Source organism: Oncorhynchus mykiss, chromosome 3, assembly GCF_057628025.1.
Source record: "Oncorhynchus mykiss isolate SJ-2025 chromosome 3, ASM5762802v1, whole genome shotgun sequence".
Classification (NCBI taxonomy): Eukaryota; Metazoa; Chordata; class Actinopteri; order Salmoniformes; family Salmonidae; genus Oncorhynchus; species Oncorhynchus mykiss.
Genome location: NC_143024.1, coordinates 75,037,084 through 75,053,905, shown reverse-complemented (window position 1 = coordinate 75,053,905; position 16,822 = coordinate 75,037,084). Strand labels below are relative to the sequence as shown.

The window sequence follows — 16,822 nt, the reverse complement described above, 5'->3', positions numbered from 1 at the left end:
TAATCCCAAAACACCTGGACGAGGTGTATGCAAGACCAAAAGCAAGTCTTACAGAAAGTCAATTTTAATGGTTTCTAGCATAGCCTACAAGTGACAACATTCTCTACACCACACAAATATGTATACTAGGTAGGTAATTAGGCAGAATCAGGATATCAGAGCACATGAAAAAGCTTTATTGTTACACACAGCTTAAACAATGACAAATAGTGCTTTGACGTCAAGCTTAGAATGTGTCAGCTTTTTAGCAATGTCAGTAGAAGGGGTTTAGTAGTGGACTCACTGTTATAACTTACATAAATTAGCATTAAATACCTTATTTGACAAGATTTTACAAAGAAGCAGGAAAAATACAGGATCGAGTAAACACAGGTTGCCTTCTGCTGTGCAAGACAGGATGATAGTAACACTGCAGCACTGACAGTAACAAAACAGACCTATACACCTGATAGAACATCTGATACCGCACATTCAGCTTTAAATAACACCTAGCGGCAGGCAGGCGGCCAGACAAGTGGCCTGTGAAGGAAAACATAGGAATGTACAGGTACAATAAATACAGTGATTGATACAGGAAGGCCCGACAGGTGGCCCGACAGGTGGCCCGACAGGAGGCCAGACAGGCGGCCAGACAGGTGGCCTGTGAAGGAAAACATAGGAATGTACAGGTACAATAAATACAGTGATTGATACAGGAAGGCCCGACAGATGAGCTGTCTATATGTTTACAATCCCCATCAGAGACTCTGGAAACTGTATTATAATGTGGCATAGTTGGCTAACTCTTACAGGTTCTATATACTCTCTCCTCCATACATTCCTCTTTGATTACATAGATTTTCTCCTATTAATATCTACTTTTCCCCTATACATTTTGGGAATGTGTTTTTTATTACAACTTTTAAAGTACTTTTGATTAAGCGTTCAGATACATTAAGGTTATAAACAATTAAACATATCCTTCATATTTCACATGGATCAGCAACATTTGGCAGCTCAGAGAATCAGTGTTAATACATAAGGAATCAGCAGTGGCCTTCTATTGTACTGTATGCTGTCAGGGAGTTTGACAACGGGGAGTCTATACTGTATGCTGTCAGGGAGTTTGACAACGGGGAGTCTATACTGTATGCTGTCAGGGAGTTTGACAACAGGGAGTCTATACTGTATGCTGTCAGGGAGTTTGACAACGGGGAGTCTATACTGTATACTGTCAGGGAGTTTGACAACGGGGAGTCTATACTGTATGCTCTCAGGGAGTTTGACAACGGGGAGTCTATACTGTATGCTGTCAGGGAGTTTGACAACGGGGAGTCTATACTGTATGCTGTCAGGGAGTTTGACAACGGGGAGTCTATACTGTATGCTGTCAGGGAGTTTGACAACATGGAGTCTATACTGTATGCTCTCAGGGAGTTTGACAACGGGGAGTCTATACTGTATGCTGTCAGGGAGTTTGACAACGGGGAGTCTATACTGTATGCTGTCAGGGAGTTTGACAACGTGGAGTCTATACTGTATGCTGTCAGGGAGTTTGACAACATGGAGTCTATACTGTATGCTGTCAGGGAGTTTGACAACGTGGAGTCTATACTGTATGCTGTCAGGGAGTTTGACAACGTGGAGTCTATACTGTATGCTGACAGGGAGTTTGACAACGTGGAGTCTATACTGTATGCTGTCAGGGAGTTTGACAACGGGGAGTCTACACTGTATGCTGACAGGGAGTTTGACAACGTGGAGTCTATACTGTATGCTGTCAGGGAGTTTGACAATGGGGAGTCTATACTGTATGCTGTCAGGGAGTTTGACGTGGAGTCTATACTGTATGCTGACAGGGAGTTTGACAACGGGGAGTCTATACTGTATGCTGTCAGGGAGTTTGACAACGGGGAGTCTATACTGTATGCTGTCAGGGAGTTTTAACTGGGGATATGTACAGCTGAAGTGTCACTGGGGCTCGTTCAAGGACAGGCATGTCAATATAATAATATTCAAGTGATGAAGAGCATGAGGATCAGGCCATGCTGCTACTAGACACAGAACGACTGCTGATGATGTAGCTAGAGTACAGTGCAGAAATATAGAAATGAACCATTTCAGGAGTACGTACAGGCATGCTGGTTGTAATTGATCACAGCACAAAGGCCTGCTAATGCAGACATTGAAATGTCATATTATAATACCAAGACTGTTCTAAGATCTCCCTCCTCAAAGGGTTAATGAACTAGAATCTGTTCGGTTGTTACAGTGACGGCAGCAGCAGAACAGCCATCAACTGTTCAATGTGGGCATGCAGGCCATGGTATATTTAAGCAATAAGGGATAAGGGCTGTGGTATATGGCCAATATACCACGGCTAAGGGCTGTTCTTAGGCACAACGCAACGCAGAGTGCTTGGATACAGCCCTTAGCCGTGGTATATTGGCCATAAACAACAAACCCCCGAGGTGCCTTATTACTGTTTTAAACTGGTTGACAACGTAATTAGAACAGTAAAAACAAATGCTTTGTCATACCCGTGGTATACGGACTGTCAGCCAATCAGCATTCAGGGCTTGAACCACCCAGTTTATAATACAGCGTAGAGATGCCACAGCATGGTCAATATCCCCATAATTTCACATTGTCTGAAATTCCCTTAATACAAATCATCATAACAGCGTGTCACAACGCCAGAGATTCCTTTAGGGTCTGTGTGCATGTTGGCTACTGTGGTTGACTGACTGTGTGTGACTAAGGTTAACCTTAACAGGATATGGGGCCACTCACTCAGAAGTGTCATCACGTTGTGGTATCATCTATAAGGAGGCAGAAGCCTGGGGCAACCAGAGTGGAAATGCCCGTCCTCACCTCCCTAAAAGTGCATTCATAGCAGGAGTAGTGCAGGATGTGTGTGTGTGTGTGTGTTTGTGTTGGGGGTAAGAGAGGGAAGTTGCGGGGGTCAGATTCCCTAAGCTGTGTGTGTGCACTGAGCTATAAACCGATCAGTTGTGGTTGAGAGATGCAGACTGAGAACATGTCTTTAATTAGGACATATACTGTGTGTGTCATAGGATGTTCCCAGCAGTGGACAAGGCCCTTCTAGACAACCAGTGCATCACATGGATAAAACACGCACGCTATAGTAGGAAGTCTCTACTGTAGCTAATGGCAACATACAGCTGACTGATAATCAAGGCTTCCTTCATATAATAGAGCAGTTTCTCATATTTCACTTCAAATCGTAAATCTTAGTAACATCCTTTAGAAATAAAATGTTTGATAAAAACAAATCTGCTGCTAGGTTCATTGTGTGTTTTACACTTAGAACATAGTAGACACGTAGATATTATATCATGTAATGTGACCCATTATATTGAAACCACTCATATGTTGTAAACAATTATCTTCTCAAATCAACATGTGATCTTAAACTCAGTTCTACTCATGGTGAAGGGGTTCAAATCAACATGTGATCTTAAACTCAGTTCTACTCATGGTGAAGGGGTTCAAATCAACATGTGATCTTAAACTCAGTTCTACTCATGGTGAAGGGGTTCAAATCAACATGTGATCTTAAACTCAGTTCTACTCATGGTGAAGGGGTTCAAATCAACATGTGATCTTAAACTCAGTTCTACTCATGGTGAAGGGGTTCAAATCAACATGTGATCTTAAACTCAGTTCTACTCATGGTGAAGGGGTTCAAATCAACATGTGATCTTAAACTCAGTTCTACTCATGGTGAAGGGGTTCAAATCAACATGTGATCTTAAACTCAGTTCTACTCATGGTGAAGGGGTTCAAATCAACATGTGATCTTAAACTCAGTTCTACTCATGGTGAAGGGGTTCAAATCAACATGTGATCTTAAACTCAGTTCTACTCATGGTGAAGGGGTTCAAATCAACATGTGATCTTAAACTCAGTTCTACTCATGGTGAAGGGGTTCAAATCAACATGTGATCTTAAACTCAGTTCTACTCATGGTGAAGGGGTTCAAATCAACATGTGATCTTAAACTCAGTTCTACTCATGGTGAAGGGGTTCAAATCAACATGTGATCTTAAACTCAGTTCTACTCATGGTGAAGGGGTTAAAATCAACATGTGATCTTAAACTCAGTTCTACTCATGGTGAAGGGGTTAAAATCAACATGTGATCTTAAACTCAGTTCTACTCATGGTGAAGGGGTTAAAATCAACATGTGATCTTAAACTCAGTTCTACTCATGGTGAAGGGGTTAAAATCAACATGTGATCTTAAACTCAGTTCTACTCATGGTGAAGGGGTTAAAATCAACATGTGAGTGTCGTTGGTCCCTAATCATGTGGAAACACCACCACAGAGGAGAGCTAAGGTGATGACATCATCTGGCCTGCAGCTATGGGGATTCCCTAACAGAAAACACATTCATCTCTTTCTCCCTCCTCTCCCTTTCACTGACATTTCTCTACCCCGAGCTCTCGATCTAACATGGTTCAGGTCCGTACATCTGTCATGTTCCCCTTTCTCTGTGTAACAGAGGTTAAGGTTACTCTCTCGCCCTCCCCCTGTAACAAAGGTTACTCTCTCGCTCTCCCCCTAACAGAAGGTTACAGAAGGTTACTGTCTGTAACAGAGGTTAAAGTTACTCTCTCGCCCTCCCCTGTAACAGAAGGTTACTGTCTGTAACAGAGGTTAAGGTTACTCTCTCACCCTCCCCTGTAACAGAAGGTTACTGTCTGTAACAGAGGTTAAGGTTACTCTCTCGCCCTCCCCTGTAACAGAAGGTTAAAGTTACTCTGTAGCACCAGGGTAGGAACGCTTTAACAAAGCCAGTCGTCAACGACAGCAGACTAATCAACCTGTGATATACAGACCAATATTAAAGGGATACTTTGGGATTTTGGCAATGAAGAGTCAAATAAACCAATGGATACCAGATATGCCTCTGCGTGCAGTTTGAAAGATGCTAACTAGTATTAGTGCAATGAGTGGATGTCTATGGGTAACTGCTGGCATGCTAGTAGATACCATAGACTCCCAGTCATTGCGCCAACGCTATCCGGGTGTTCATCTGACTGAGGGAATAGACAATCCAGAAGAATCCCTTTAAAAACAACCACAACAAAACCAGAGAAGAGAGAAGAAAATACACAATTGCTTTCAGTTACGGTATGCAATATGCCCACATACGCACAAAATAATAAGAATTGCTGTTTTTAATAGCGCCCTCTGGGTAACGATGGGGGTACAGCCCTATAAGGGACAGGATCCACGATATGAGGCGGCTAGAATGGGGGTTCGGGGTTTGGCAGGTACGCTGCACATCACTGAGAAGTGATGGGAATCTTCATAGGGTTCATTAGTTTAACAGGTAGTGCTCACTATGTAGCAGGCTTCACAGATATACTGTACAGTAAGTAGTGTTGGGGCGAGGTAAGGAGGGAGGGGAGGTAGGAGAGGTGCAGTGAGCCTAAGCGTGCTCCAGGATCCACTGGAAGAGGGGAGTGTGGTGGGATGCTCTCCCCGCCTCTCCGTGTTCAGACTGGGGTGGGGTGTGTGTTTGGGTCTCCTCACAGTAACGCAGCAGGGCTTGGAGCAGCTCTCCCACCTTCCACTCCCTCTCCTTCAGCCTCTTGACCACCGCAGGCAGCTGGAAGGGCAGACAGAACACAGCTCAGCAAGCAGTAACTAATACACCGCAGTAAAGACTGAGGTACCACTGTGTGTGTAATCCTTTGGTCGTGGGTTAAGGTTACTCACCTGCTGCAGCTCCCTGCTGCCACTAGGACTCAGCTGAACCATGGGCAGGTCAGCCATGGAGGCCGCCGCCCACTGCAGCATGCTCCTGAGCTGGGGGTCAAAGGTCATGTGCTGTGGGTCAGGAGTCATCTCCCTGAGCTCAGAATTTACCACCAGGAGGTGCCTGTAAGCAGGAGCCTGGCCCACACGCACTGAACCTGAAAGGGGGAGAGAAGAGATATCAGCTTCCTCCCACTCCTGTCTCTGTCTGACAGTCGTGTTTCCTCTCCTCTGGTGGTGGGCCAAGCCTGTTTCCCACACTCCCTCCCCCACTTGGCTGAATGGGCCCGGGTCTGACACAGCCTGGAGCCTTAACCCCTCAGTCCACTGGGGAATCTGGTCTGACAGGCAGAGACCTCAGGCAGAATAGATGAATGAGTGGCAGTTTGGCTGAATGTGTGGGCGGTGGGTGAATTCCCCTCCTAGCAGCACAGACACACACAGGGCCAAGTCTCCTAGTCTAACCACTCTTAATCTATGGCAGGGAACTACGTATCACCACACAGGACTTAGAAGGACAGGGATATGTCTTCATGATGCTCAGGTGCATGCTGAGGTGGTACTGTTTGTAGTGTGGCTGTGCAACATGGTAAGGTATGTACTGTTTGTAGCTGATAGGAACCAAGTTACTATCAAATGCTTCATGTAGAAATGACTAGGATAATATAAAGCAGCCTATTTGCCACCGATATCCGGTGCAGTTAATGATAGAAGTAACTGTCATACCGCATGATTCATCCTTGGTCTCGAGCTCCTTGTCCTCAGTGCCTTCGCTGTGGAGTGAGAAATATTACACTAGTAAGAGAACTGACCAGCACAGGACCATTGTAGACACAGAGAAAAGAGAGAGAGAGCAGATAGAGGAAGAAGAGAGAGCAGAGAGAGCAGAGAGAGGAGAGAGAGGAGAGAAGAGAGAAGAGAGAAGAGAGAAGAGAGAAGAGAGCAGAGAGGAGAGAGAGAAGAGAGAAGAGAGCAGAGAGGAGAGAGGAGAGAGAGCAGAGAGCAGAGAGAGAGCAAATAGAGGAAGAAGAGAGAGAGAGCAGATAGAGGAAGGAGAGAGAGAGAGAGCAGATAGAGGAAGAAGAGAGAGAGAGAGAGAGAGAGCAGATAGAGGAAGGAGAGAGAGAGAGAGAGAGGAGGAAGGAGAGAGAGAGAGCAGATAGAGGAAGAAGAGAGAGAGAGAGAGAGAGCAGATAGAGGAAGGAGAGAGAGAGAGAGAGAGGAGGAAGGAGAGAGAGAGAGCAGATAGAGGAAGAAGAGAGAGAGAGAGCAGATAGAGGAAGAAGAGAGAGAGAGCAGATAGAGGAAGAAGAGAGAGAGAGAGCAGATAGAGGAAGAAGAGAGAGAGAGAGAGAGAGCAGATAGAGGAAGGAGAGAGAGAGAGAGAGGAGGAAGGAGAGAGAGAGAGCAGATAGAGGAAGAAGAGAGAGAGAGCAGATAGAGGAAGAAGAGAGAGAGAGAGCAGATAGAGGAAGAAGAGAGAGAGAGCAGATAGAGGAAGAAGAGAGAGAGAGAGCAGATAGAGGAAGAAGAGAGAGAGAGCAGATAGAGGAAGAAGAGAGAGAGAGAGCAGATAGAGGAAGGAGAGAGAGAGAGCAGATAGAGGAAGAAGAGAGAGAGAGAGCAGATAGAGGAAGAAGAGAGAGAGAGAGCAGATAGAGGAAGAAGAGAGAGAGAGCAGATAGAGGAAGAAGAGAGAGAGAGAGCAGATAGAGGAAGAAGAGAGAGAGAGAGCAGATAGAGGAAGAAGAGAGAGAGAGCAGATAGAGGAAGAAGAGAGAGAGAGCAGATAGAGGAAGAAGAGAGAGAGAGAGCAGATAGAGGAAGAAGAGAGAGAGAGCAGATAGAGGAAGAAGAGAGAGAGAGCAGATAGAGGAAGAAGAGAGAGAGAGAGCAGATAGAGGAAGAAGAGAGAGAGAGCAGATAGAGGAAGAAGAGAGAGAGAGAGCAGATAGAGGAAGAAGAGAGAGAGAGCAGATAGAGGAAGAAGAGAGAGAGAGAGCAGATAGAGGAAGAAGAGAGAGAGAGAGAGAGAGAGAGAGAGAGAGAGAGAGAGAGAGAGAGAGAGAGCAGATAGAGGAAGAAGAGAGAGAGAGAGCAGATAGAGGAAGAAGAGAGAGAGAGAGCAGATAGAGGGAGAGGGAGCAGGCAGACTCTGGAGCCACACAGCATGCAAGAGGATACTGCGAGACAGACCACAGCTCCCAACATGCAAATTAGCATATAGCAAATCTGAATTCCAAATAGGTTATAGTGCTCTACTTCCGTCTGCAGTCCTATCTATTCCTTAGGACATTACATTAGTGAACTAGACCTGGGACATTACATTAGTGAACTAGACCTGGGACATTACATTAGTGAACTAGACCTGGGACATTACATTAGTGAACTAGACCTGGGACATTACATTAGTGAACTAGACCTGGGACATTACATTAGTGAACTAGACCTGGGACATTACATTAGTGAACTAGACCTGGGCGACATTGACAAAAATCCACATCACGATAAATTGCCTGAATTAATGCGATAACGATAAAAAGTTAATAACAGTAATGAGTTTGATGGTTGTAGCCATCAATTGTCCCGTTAACAATCACCCATATTAGTACATTTATTTCATTTCCAAACTTCACATTTCTCTAGTACAGGTTACTTCTTGTAATGAACAATATCAGCATAATCCATGCAATAAAGGATTGGTATGGTCGGTGTCGATAATTTGATTTATGATCAGCAACTCCCAGCATGCTCATCTCTCCCGGTCCCCTGACTTTAGCTCTCCCCAACTGACCCTTACAGTGGAAACAGTCAGAGCTTCTATGCTTAACCATTAGCAGGAGATTACATGTAATGCCTAAGGATTTATAAAATCATACTTTCCATATCTCTACTGTATATTCACTACCGGTCAAAAGTTTTACAACACCTACTCATTCATGGGATTTTCTTTATTTTCACATTGTAGAATAATAGTGAAGACATCAAAACTATGAAATAACACATATGGAATCATGTTGTAACCCAAAAAGTGTTATACAAATCAAAATATATTTAAGATTCTTCAAATAGCAACCCTTTGCCTTGACAGCTTTGCACACGCTTGGCATTCTCTCAACCAGCTTCACCTGGAATGCTTTTCCAACAGCCTTGAAGTTCCCACATAGGCTGAGCACTTGTTGGCTGCTTTCCCTTCACTCTGCGGTCCGACTCATCCCAAACCATCTCAATTGGGTTGAGGTACAGGGATTGTGGACACCGGGTCATCTGATGCAGCGCTCTCCATCACTCTCCTTCTTGGTCAAATAGCCCTTACACAGCATGGAGGTGTTTTGGGTCATTGTCCTGTTGAAAAACAAATGAGCGCAAACCAGATGGGATGGCGTATCGCTGCGGTAGCAATGCTGGTTAAGTGTGCCTTGAATTCTAAATGAATCCCAGTGCCGCCAGCCAAGCACCCCCACACCATAACACCACCTCCTCCATGCTTTACGGCGGGAAATACACATGCAGAGATCATCCGTTCATCCACATAAGGACATGGGGTTAGAACCAAAAATCTCCAATTTGGACTCCAGACCAAAGGACAAATTTCCACCGGTCTAATGTCCATTGCTCGTGTTTCATGGCCCAAGCAAGTCTCTTCTTTATATTGGTAGTCTTTAATAGTGGTTTATTTTCTGCAATTAAACCAATAAAGGCCTGACTCACACAGTCTCCTCTGAACAGTTGATGTTGAGATGTGTTTGTTACTTGAACTCTGAAGCATTTATTTGGGCTGCAATTTCAGAGGCTGGTAATAACTCTAATGAACTTATCCTCTGCAGCAGAGGTAACTCTCTGTCTTCCTTTCCTGTGGTGGTCTTCATGAGTGCCAGTTTCATCATAGCTCTTGATGGATTTTGCAACTGCACTTGAAGACTGACCTTCATGTCTTAAAGTAATGATGGACTGTCATTTCTCTTAGCTTATTTGAGTTGTTCTTGCTATAATATGGACTTGATCTTTTACCAAATAGGACAATCTTCTATATATCACTCCTACCTTGTCACAACAACTGATTGGCTCAAACGCATTATGAAAGAAAGAAATTCCACAAATTAACTTTTAAACAAGGCGTACCCGTTAATTGAAATGCATTCCAGGTGACTACCTCATGAAGCTGGTTGTGAGAATGCAAAGAGTGTGCAAAGCTGTCATGGCAAAAGGTGGCTATTTGAAAAATCTGACATAAAATGTATTTTGATTTGAACACGTTTTTGGTTCCTACATGATTCCATGTGTTATTTCAGTGTTGATGTCTTCACTATTATTCTACAATGTAGAAAATAGTTTTAAAAAATAAAGAAAAACCCTTGAACGAGTAGTAGGTGTTCTAAAACTTTTGACCGGTAGTGTGTACATAATACAAATATTTACAGTGTGATGTGCCAAGCGGCAAACCTGTAAAAATACATCTACAGTTGTACATTTATTTACAGATCCCAGAGCAACAGACAACAGATTCCATTACACTTATCCCATTGCCTAGCCTATACTGTATATAGATATGACTTTCCTCCTGGAGTAGGGTGGGCTTTCTCATTGTACTGTGTACTGGCTAGATATCCCTTACCGCAGGACTAGGGTGGGAGGTTTAACTGAGTCTGTTGTCATCAGTTTCCACTAGTTGAGGAGAGTCTGAAGAGAGCTCTGGTCAGGGTGCCTGCTTCTCACTCAGACATGCAGCATGCAGACAAACAGAGAAACCAGCTTCAGCCCTTCCCACAGCTACTTCAGGACACATGCAGTAGGCTTACGCATACACACACGTACAGTGGCAAAAAGTATGTGAACCCTTTGGAAATACCTGGATTTCTGCATGAATTGGTCATAAAATTGGATCTGATCATCTAGGTCACAACAATAAGACAGACACGGTCTGCTTAAACTGATAACACACAAACAATTATACGTTTTCATGTCTTTATTGAACACACAGCATAAACATTCACAGTGCAGGGTGGGAAAAGTATGTGAACCCTTGGATTTAATAACTGGTTCACCCTCCTTCGGCAGCAATAACCAAACGTTTTCTGTAGTTGTGGATCAGATCTGCACAACGGTCAGGAGGAATTTTGGATCACTCCTCTTTACAAAACGGTTTCAGTTCAGCAATATTCTTGATGTCTTGTGAACCGCTCGAGGTCATGCCACAGCATTTTAAAATCGGATTGAGGTCAGGACTCTGACTGGGCCACCCAGAAGGTGTATTTTCGTCTGTTGAAGCCATTCTGTTGATTTACTTCTGTGTTTTGGGTCGTTGTCCTGTTGCATCACCCAACTTCTGTCGAGCTTCAATTGGTGGACAGAGAGCCTTACAGTCTCCTGAAAAATGTCTTGATAATCTTGGGAATTAATTTTTCTGTCGATGATAGCAAACTGTCCAAGCCCTGAGGTAGCAAAGCAGCGCCAAACCATGATGCTCTCTGCACCATACTTTACAGTTGGGATGAGGTTCTGATGTTGATGTGCTGGGCCTGTTTTTCCTCTCCACACACAGTGTTGTGTGTTCCTTCCAAACAACTCAACTGTAGTTTCATCTGTTCACAGGATATTTTGCCAGAAGTGCTGTGGAACATCCAGGTGCACTTTTCCAAACTTCAGACGTGCAGCAGTGTTTTCTTTGGACAGCAGTGGCTTCTTCTGTGGTTGTCCTCCCATCAACACCATTCTTGTTTAGTGTTTTACGTATCGTAGACTCGTCAACAGAGATGTTAGCATGTACCAGCATGTACCAGGGATTTCTGTAAGTCTTTAGCTGACACTAGGATTCTTCATAACCTCATTGAGCATTTTGCGCTGTGCTCTTGCAGTCATCTTTGCAGGACGGCCACTCCTAGGGAGAGTAGCAACAGTGCTGAACTTTCTCCATTTATAGACAAGTTGTCCTACCGTGGACTGATGAACATCAAGGCTTTTAGAGATACTTTAGTAACCCTTTCCAGCTTTATGGAAGTCAACAATTCTTAATCTCAGGTCTTCTGAGATCTCTTCTGTTCGAGGCATGGTTCACATCAGGCAATGTTTCTTGTGAATAGCAAACTCAGATTTTGTGAGTGTTTTTTATAGGGCAAGGCAGCTCTAACCAACATCTCCAATCTCGTCTCATTGATTGGACTCCGGGTTAGCTGACTCCTGAATTTGGAGAAGTCATTAGCCTAGGGGTTCACATACTTTTTACAACCTACACTGTGAATGTTTAAATTATGTATTCAATATAGACAAGAAAAATATAATAATTTGTGTGTTATTAGTTTAAGCACATAATGTTTGACTATTGTTGTGACTTAGATGAAGATCAGATCAAATTTGATGACCAGTTTATGCAGAAATCCAGGTAATTCCAAAGGGTTCACATACTTTTTCTTGCCACTGTACACACACATATTACATTGCCTAGGCTAATTCCACTAGTGTGCCGACAAAGTGGCGACACACTGTGACAAAGACATGCTCTGTCCTCTATGGTTATCTAGAGGGATCTGTAGAGGGTGGAAGCTGTTGTCTCATACACAGACACACAGTCACATTCTACAGCTTTGCTGATCACAGCTCTGACATCATGCAGTGATTAGGGGGCATAAGCAGAAGTTGGCCCTAACTACTGAGACCGGGTCAGATGATGTAAAGGTTAGGATATGGGGATAGGATCTGACCCTAGATCTGGAGCTATAAAGAGACTAGCAGTTAGAATCAGCACGGTTAGCTGTATGTACGGACCGACCTGTCAGAGGGAGAGAAGGACAGGCGGTCTTCATACACCTCTCCCTCTAACCCCAGGCTGCTCCAACTACTGCTGTTCCCATTGCTGCAAGAGACAAGACCATTGCTCAACCCTGGCAGCTAACACTGGGCACACACAAACACACAGTCTGAGGTGTTGGAAACACAAAGGTCTCCCTAAGCAAGTCTCTCTTACCTGGCAAAAACAAGTGATCCATTATTAATGTTGTCCCAATAAAATGTGAGGCTTGGTCCTGAAAGAACTTTCAATCAAAGCAACAACTGATGACTGGTAATTATGTGAGATCACTGCATTCTCCACCAGGACATCCATCACAACACATCTATCACTGTAATTAGTCCCCATTACCAGGCTGGCTGGTACCTGCTCTGGTATGTAGAGAATGATGTGGAAATCTAAAAATAACTCCATCTATGTCAATTAGCTCATTAATGACCCAGCTAAAATAGAAGTGTCTCTTGAGCTGTGGTTTGTGAGAGTGGTATGCTGAAAGGTCGTTAAAAGTTTGAATACTTTTCAAATGGAGCCGTTCCTTTCCTGGGTTATTTTGTTGACAAATGGGAGATGGTTGGATACGTCTTTTGAAGGGAGAGAGGCTAATGAATTACACATGGATGGACTTTGTTCCTGTGGAAAGGGCCTGGGGCAGAGAAAGAGACAGGCTGCTACAGACACAACCTTTAGAAAATATTATGATACTTTCACTAGGCTGTTGGCCAAAGTAACGAGCTGATCTCCTCACACAGTCTCCTTTTCACTATCTGGGGAGAGAAGTGTACATGTCTACTGGGTCTGTAAAATAGACAGGCTGTTGGCCAAAGTAACGAGCTGATCTCCTCACACAGTCTCCTTTTCACTATCTGGGGAGAGAAGTGTACATGTGTACTGGGTCTGTAAAATAGAGATAGCAGGCTGAGACTTGGAATGTCAAGAACTCTACCCTGAGACTATAGACTGGTGAGACCATGTCACTCTCAGAGCATTACACCAGATTCACACCAACAGACCAGTGTGTGTGTGTGTGTGTGTGTGTCTATCAGAAAGGAAAAGCCAGTTCTCTTAAAGCTAGACATTATCCTTATGCAGTTACTCAAACAATCTCAGCAGAACTCGGCATTTAACAATCTATAACATTGACACGAGGAGAGACTATATTTGCTCAAATCAAAGTTAATCGTTTCATGGCAGGGGAAGGTACTAGATCCCTCAAACTCAACTCTGGACCTCAAAGCCAGTTCCATTGTGTTTTCTTAATCATTCTCCTCTAACCAGGCACTGATTTAGACCTGGTTAGAGTGTAATAGCACTATTCTAGAGGTTCCCAAATGATACATTCTGCTGTCAGTGACCTAGTGACTTCATATCCTCCAGAGGCCTGCTAACTACAGCCTGACAGGCAACATGGAGGAACCTGTCTTGTACCGATCTCAACTCAGTCTCACAGGATCAAAACAGCCAATCACTAAAGCACCAGTCACCTTAAAACAACATGGGAAACACCATTTGACCTCTCAACTGAAAAATACATATATTTCTCATTGGCAGTGGAGCCAAAACGGTGATGACTGACTTGCATTCATTAGTTTCAGCATTCATTTAAGTCCAGGCTGAATGCCACAACCATAGTCGAAAGCTCTACTACTCATATCTATCCATCTGTGGACATTGAACATGGGTTAGAGTCAGTCGCTGGTGTGAGAGAGACAACAGTGCTCAAAGACAATAGAGAAGTGTTTCAAGAGGTGAATCATTAGTCAGCTAATCTAGACTAGAGACATTTAATTTAGCCTTCAGAGAAACTAAAAGAATAGAGCAGAATAGTTTGAGACTACATGATGTTCGGTGTGTTCTCTACCTGTCGCTGAGGTGCAGGAAGCTGCTGGTCTCGTCAGGGTGTTCGTCCTCGAAGCTGAGGCGGGACCAGCTGCCCAAGCTGTCATCTCCCACACTCAGACTGAGCTGCTGGGACACAGAGGACTCTGTGGCCTCCCTGCCTGGGAAACTACCACAGGGACAGGGGAGGGAACCAGACATATTAATAAATCAGTTTTATACACAGAAATACAAATTCGTAACAGTATCAACATAGGGACTCAGAGAATAGTTAGTTATCAAGATGGTGAACCTCTTCTTGGCTCCTTTACTATGTTTGTGTAATCTGGTCAAATACAGAAATAAAAAATGGTTTGGACTCACTCTACAATGAATTGCCCAATATGGTGCGTCACAAGAACTTGCCTTACCTATTACTAACCATTACAGTTAACCCATAAGGAAACCCAAGTGAACAGTCATGTAAAGTTACAGGAATTGTCTCCGCATGTGGTTGTACTCTGCAACATTAGCGCTGGTCACAGAGTGGTGGTGTTGTGTCTTAAAAACTGTCAAAAAAGGAGAGCCACACACTAGGAGCTCAGATGCAATCATTTAACCTAATAACCAACGTTGACAGACAATCGGTCAGACAATCGATCATGGTATAATGACAAACACTGTGTGTCACTAGTTTATACAGTGTCAAAGGAAACACAGGTGTCTGTAATCATGGATAGATTTGGCTTGATTCCATTGGTTGATTTATAGATAAATAGAACATATAAAACGCATGAATGAATAACATACGATCACAGATTCAATTTGGCTACATAGGCCTATAAATATTTACAATGGATAGCAAAATCACAATAATCACAAGAAAGGCTTCAGATCAAAGTCTACGTTTAGACTGAAGGGAGAAAGGGTCTGTAAATTAAAGATCCAGGCAGCCTCTCGTTTTAACAATACATTGTCAAGGTCACCCCCTCTCCTAGACAGGGTGATGTGTTCAGTGCCGAAATAGCGAAGGTTTGCTTCCAAAAAGTGGGCCGCAACAGGGTACGTCGACTTTATGCACCTAATGGTGCTACGATGCACCGAGATTCATACTTAATTCGCGCTTCGTTTTACCCAAATCATGTTTACCACAAGGACACGTACAGTGGTAACAAAAAGTATGTGACCCTTTAGAATGACCTGGATTTCTGCATGAATTAGTCAGAAAATGTGTTCTGATCTTCATCCATCTAAGTCACAACAAAAGACAAAAACAGACTGCTTAAACTAATAACACACAAACAATTAAACGTTTTCATGTCTTTATTGAACACACAGCATAAACATTCACAGTGCAGGGTGGAAAAGGTATGTGATTGGATTTAATAACTGGTTCACCCTCCTTCGGCAGCAATAACCAAATGTTTTCTGTAGTTGTGGATCAGATCTGCACAACGGTCAGGAGGAATTTTGGATCACTCCTCTTTACAAAACGGTTTCAGTTCAGCAATATTCTTAGGATGTCTGGTGTGAACCGCTCGAGGTCATGCCACAGCATTTTAAAATCGGGTTGAGGTCAGGACACTGACTGGGCCACAGAAGGCAGAAGGCGTATTTTCGTCTGTTGAAGCCATTCTGTTGATTTACTTCTGTGTTTTGGGTCGTTGTCCTGTTGCATCACTCAACTTCTGTCGAGCTTCAATTGGTGGACAGAGAGCCTTACAGTCTCCTGAAAAAATGTCTTGATAAACTTGGGAATTCGTATTTCCATCAACACCATTCTTGTTTAGTGTTTTATGTATCGTAGACTCGTCAACAGAGATGTTAGCATGTACCAGCATGTACCAGGGATTTCTGTAAGTCTTTAGCTGACACTCTAGGATTCTTCACAACCTCATTGAGCATTTTGCGCTGTGCTCTTGCAGTCATCTTTGCAGGACGGCCACTCCTAGGGAGACTAGCAACAGTGCTGAACTTTCTCCATTTATAGACAAGTTGTCCTACTGTGGACTGATGAACATCAAGGCTTTTAGAGATACTTTTGTAACCCTTTCCAGCTTTATGTAAGTCAACAATTCTTAATCTCAGGTCTTCTGAGATCTCTTCTGTTCGAGGCATGGTTCACATCATCATCTTCTGCACATCTATCACTCCAGTGTTAATGCTAAATTGTAATTATTTCGATACAGTGCCTTGCGAAAGTATTCGGCCCCCTTGAACTTTGCGACCTTTTGCCACATTTCAGGCTTCAAACATAAAGATATAAAACTGTATTTTTTTGTGAAGAATCAACAACAAGTGGGACACAATCATGAAGTGGAACGACATTTATTGGATATTTCAAACTTTTTTAACAAATCAAAAACTGAAAAATTGGGCGTGCAAAATTATTCAGCCCCCTTAAGTTAATACTTTGTAGCGCCACCTTTTGCTGCGATTACAGCTGTAAGTCGC

At 43.4% G+C, this 16,822-nt stretch overlaps 1 protein-coding gene across 9 annotated transcripts in view; it reads right to left on the bottom strand.

Annotated features, from left to right (window-relative positions):
- akap11 (A-kinase anchoring protein 11) overlaps positions 1–16,822 on the bottom strand; it is a 60,250-nt gene that overhangs the window by 25,532 nt on the left and 17,896 nt on the right. For 4 of the 9 annotated variants that reach the window (XM_021597626.3, XM_021597627.3, XM_090230143.1 and 1 more), the window contains exons 10-14: positions 14,412–14,558; positions 12,536–12,619; positions 6,496–6,542; positions 5,731–5,927; positions 156–5,620 (exon numbers count right to left, since the gene is read on the bottom strand). In XM_021597626.3, the coding sequence (XP_021453301.3) occupies positions 5,441–5,620; positions 5,731–5,927; positions 6,496–6,542; positions 12,536–12,619; positions 14,412–14,558 (655 nt within the window). In that variant the 3' untranslated portion in view covers positions 156–5,440. Of the gene's footprint in view, positions 1–155; positions 5,621–5,730; positions 5,928–6,495; positions 6,543–12,535; positions 12,620–14,411; positions 14,559–16,822 lie in introns of those variants that run through there. The other 5 variants (XM_021597629.3, XM_090230144.1, XM_090230146.1 and 2 more) reach the window with 2 other exon arrangements.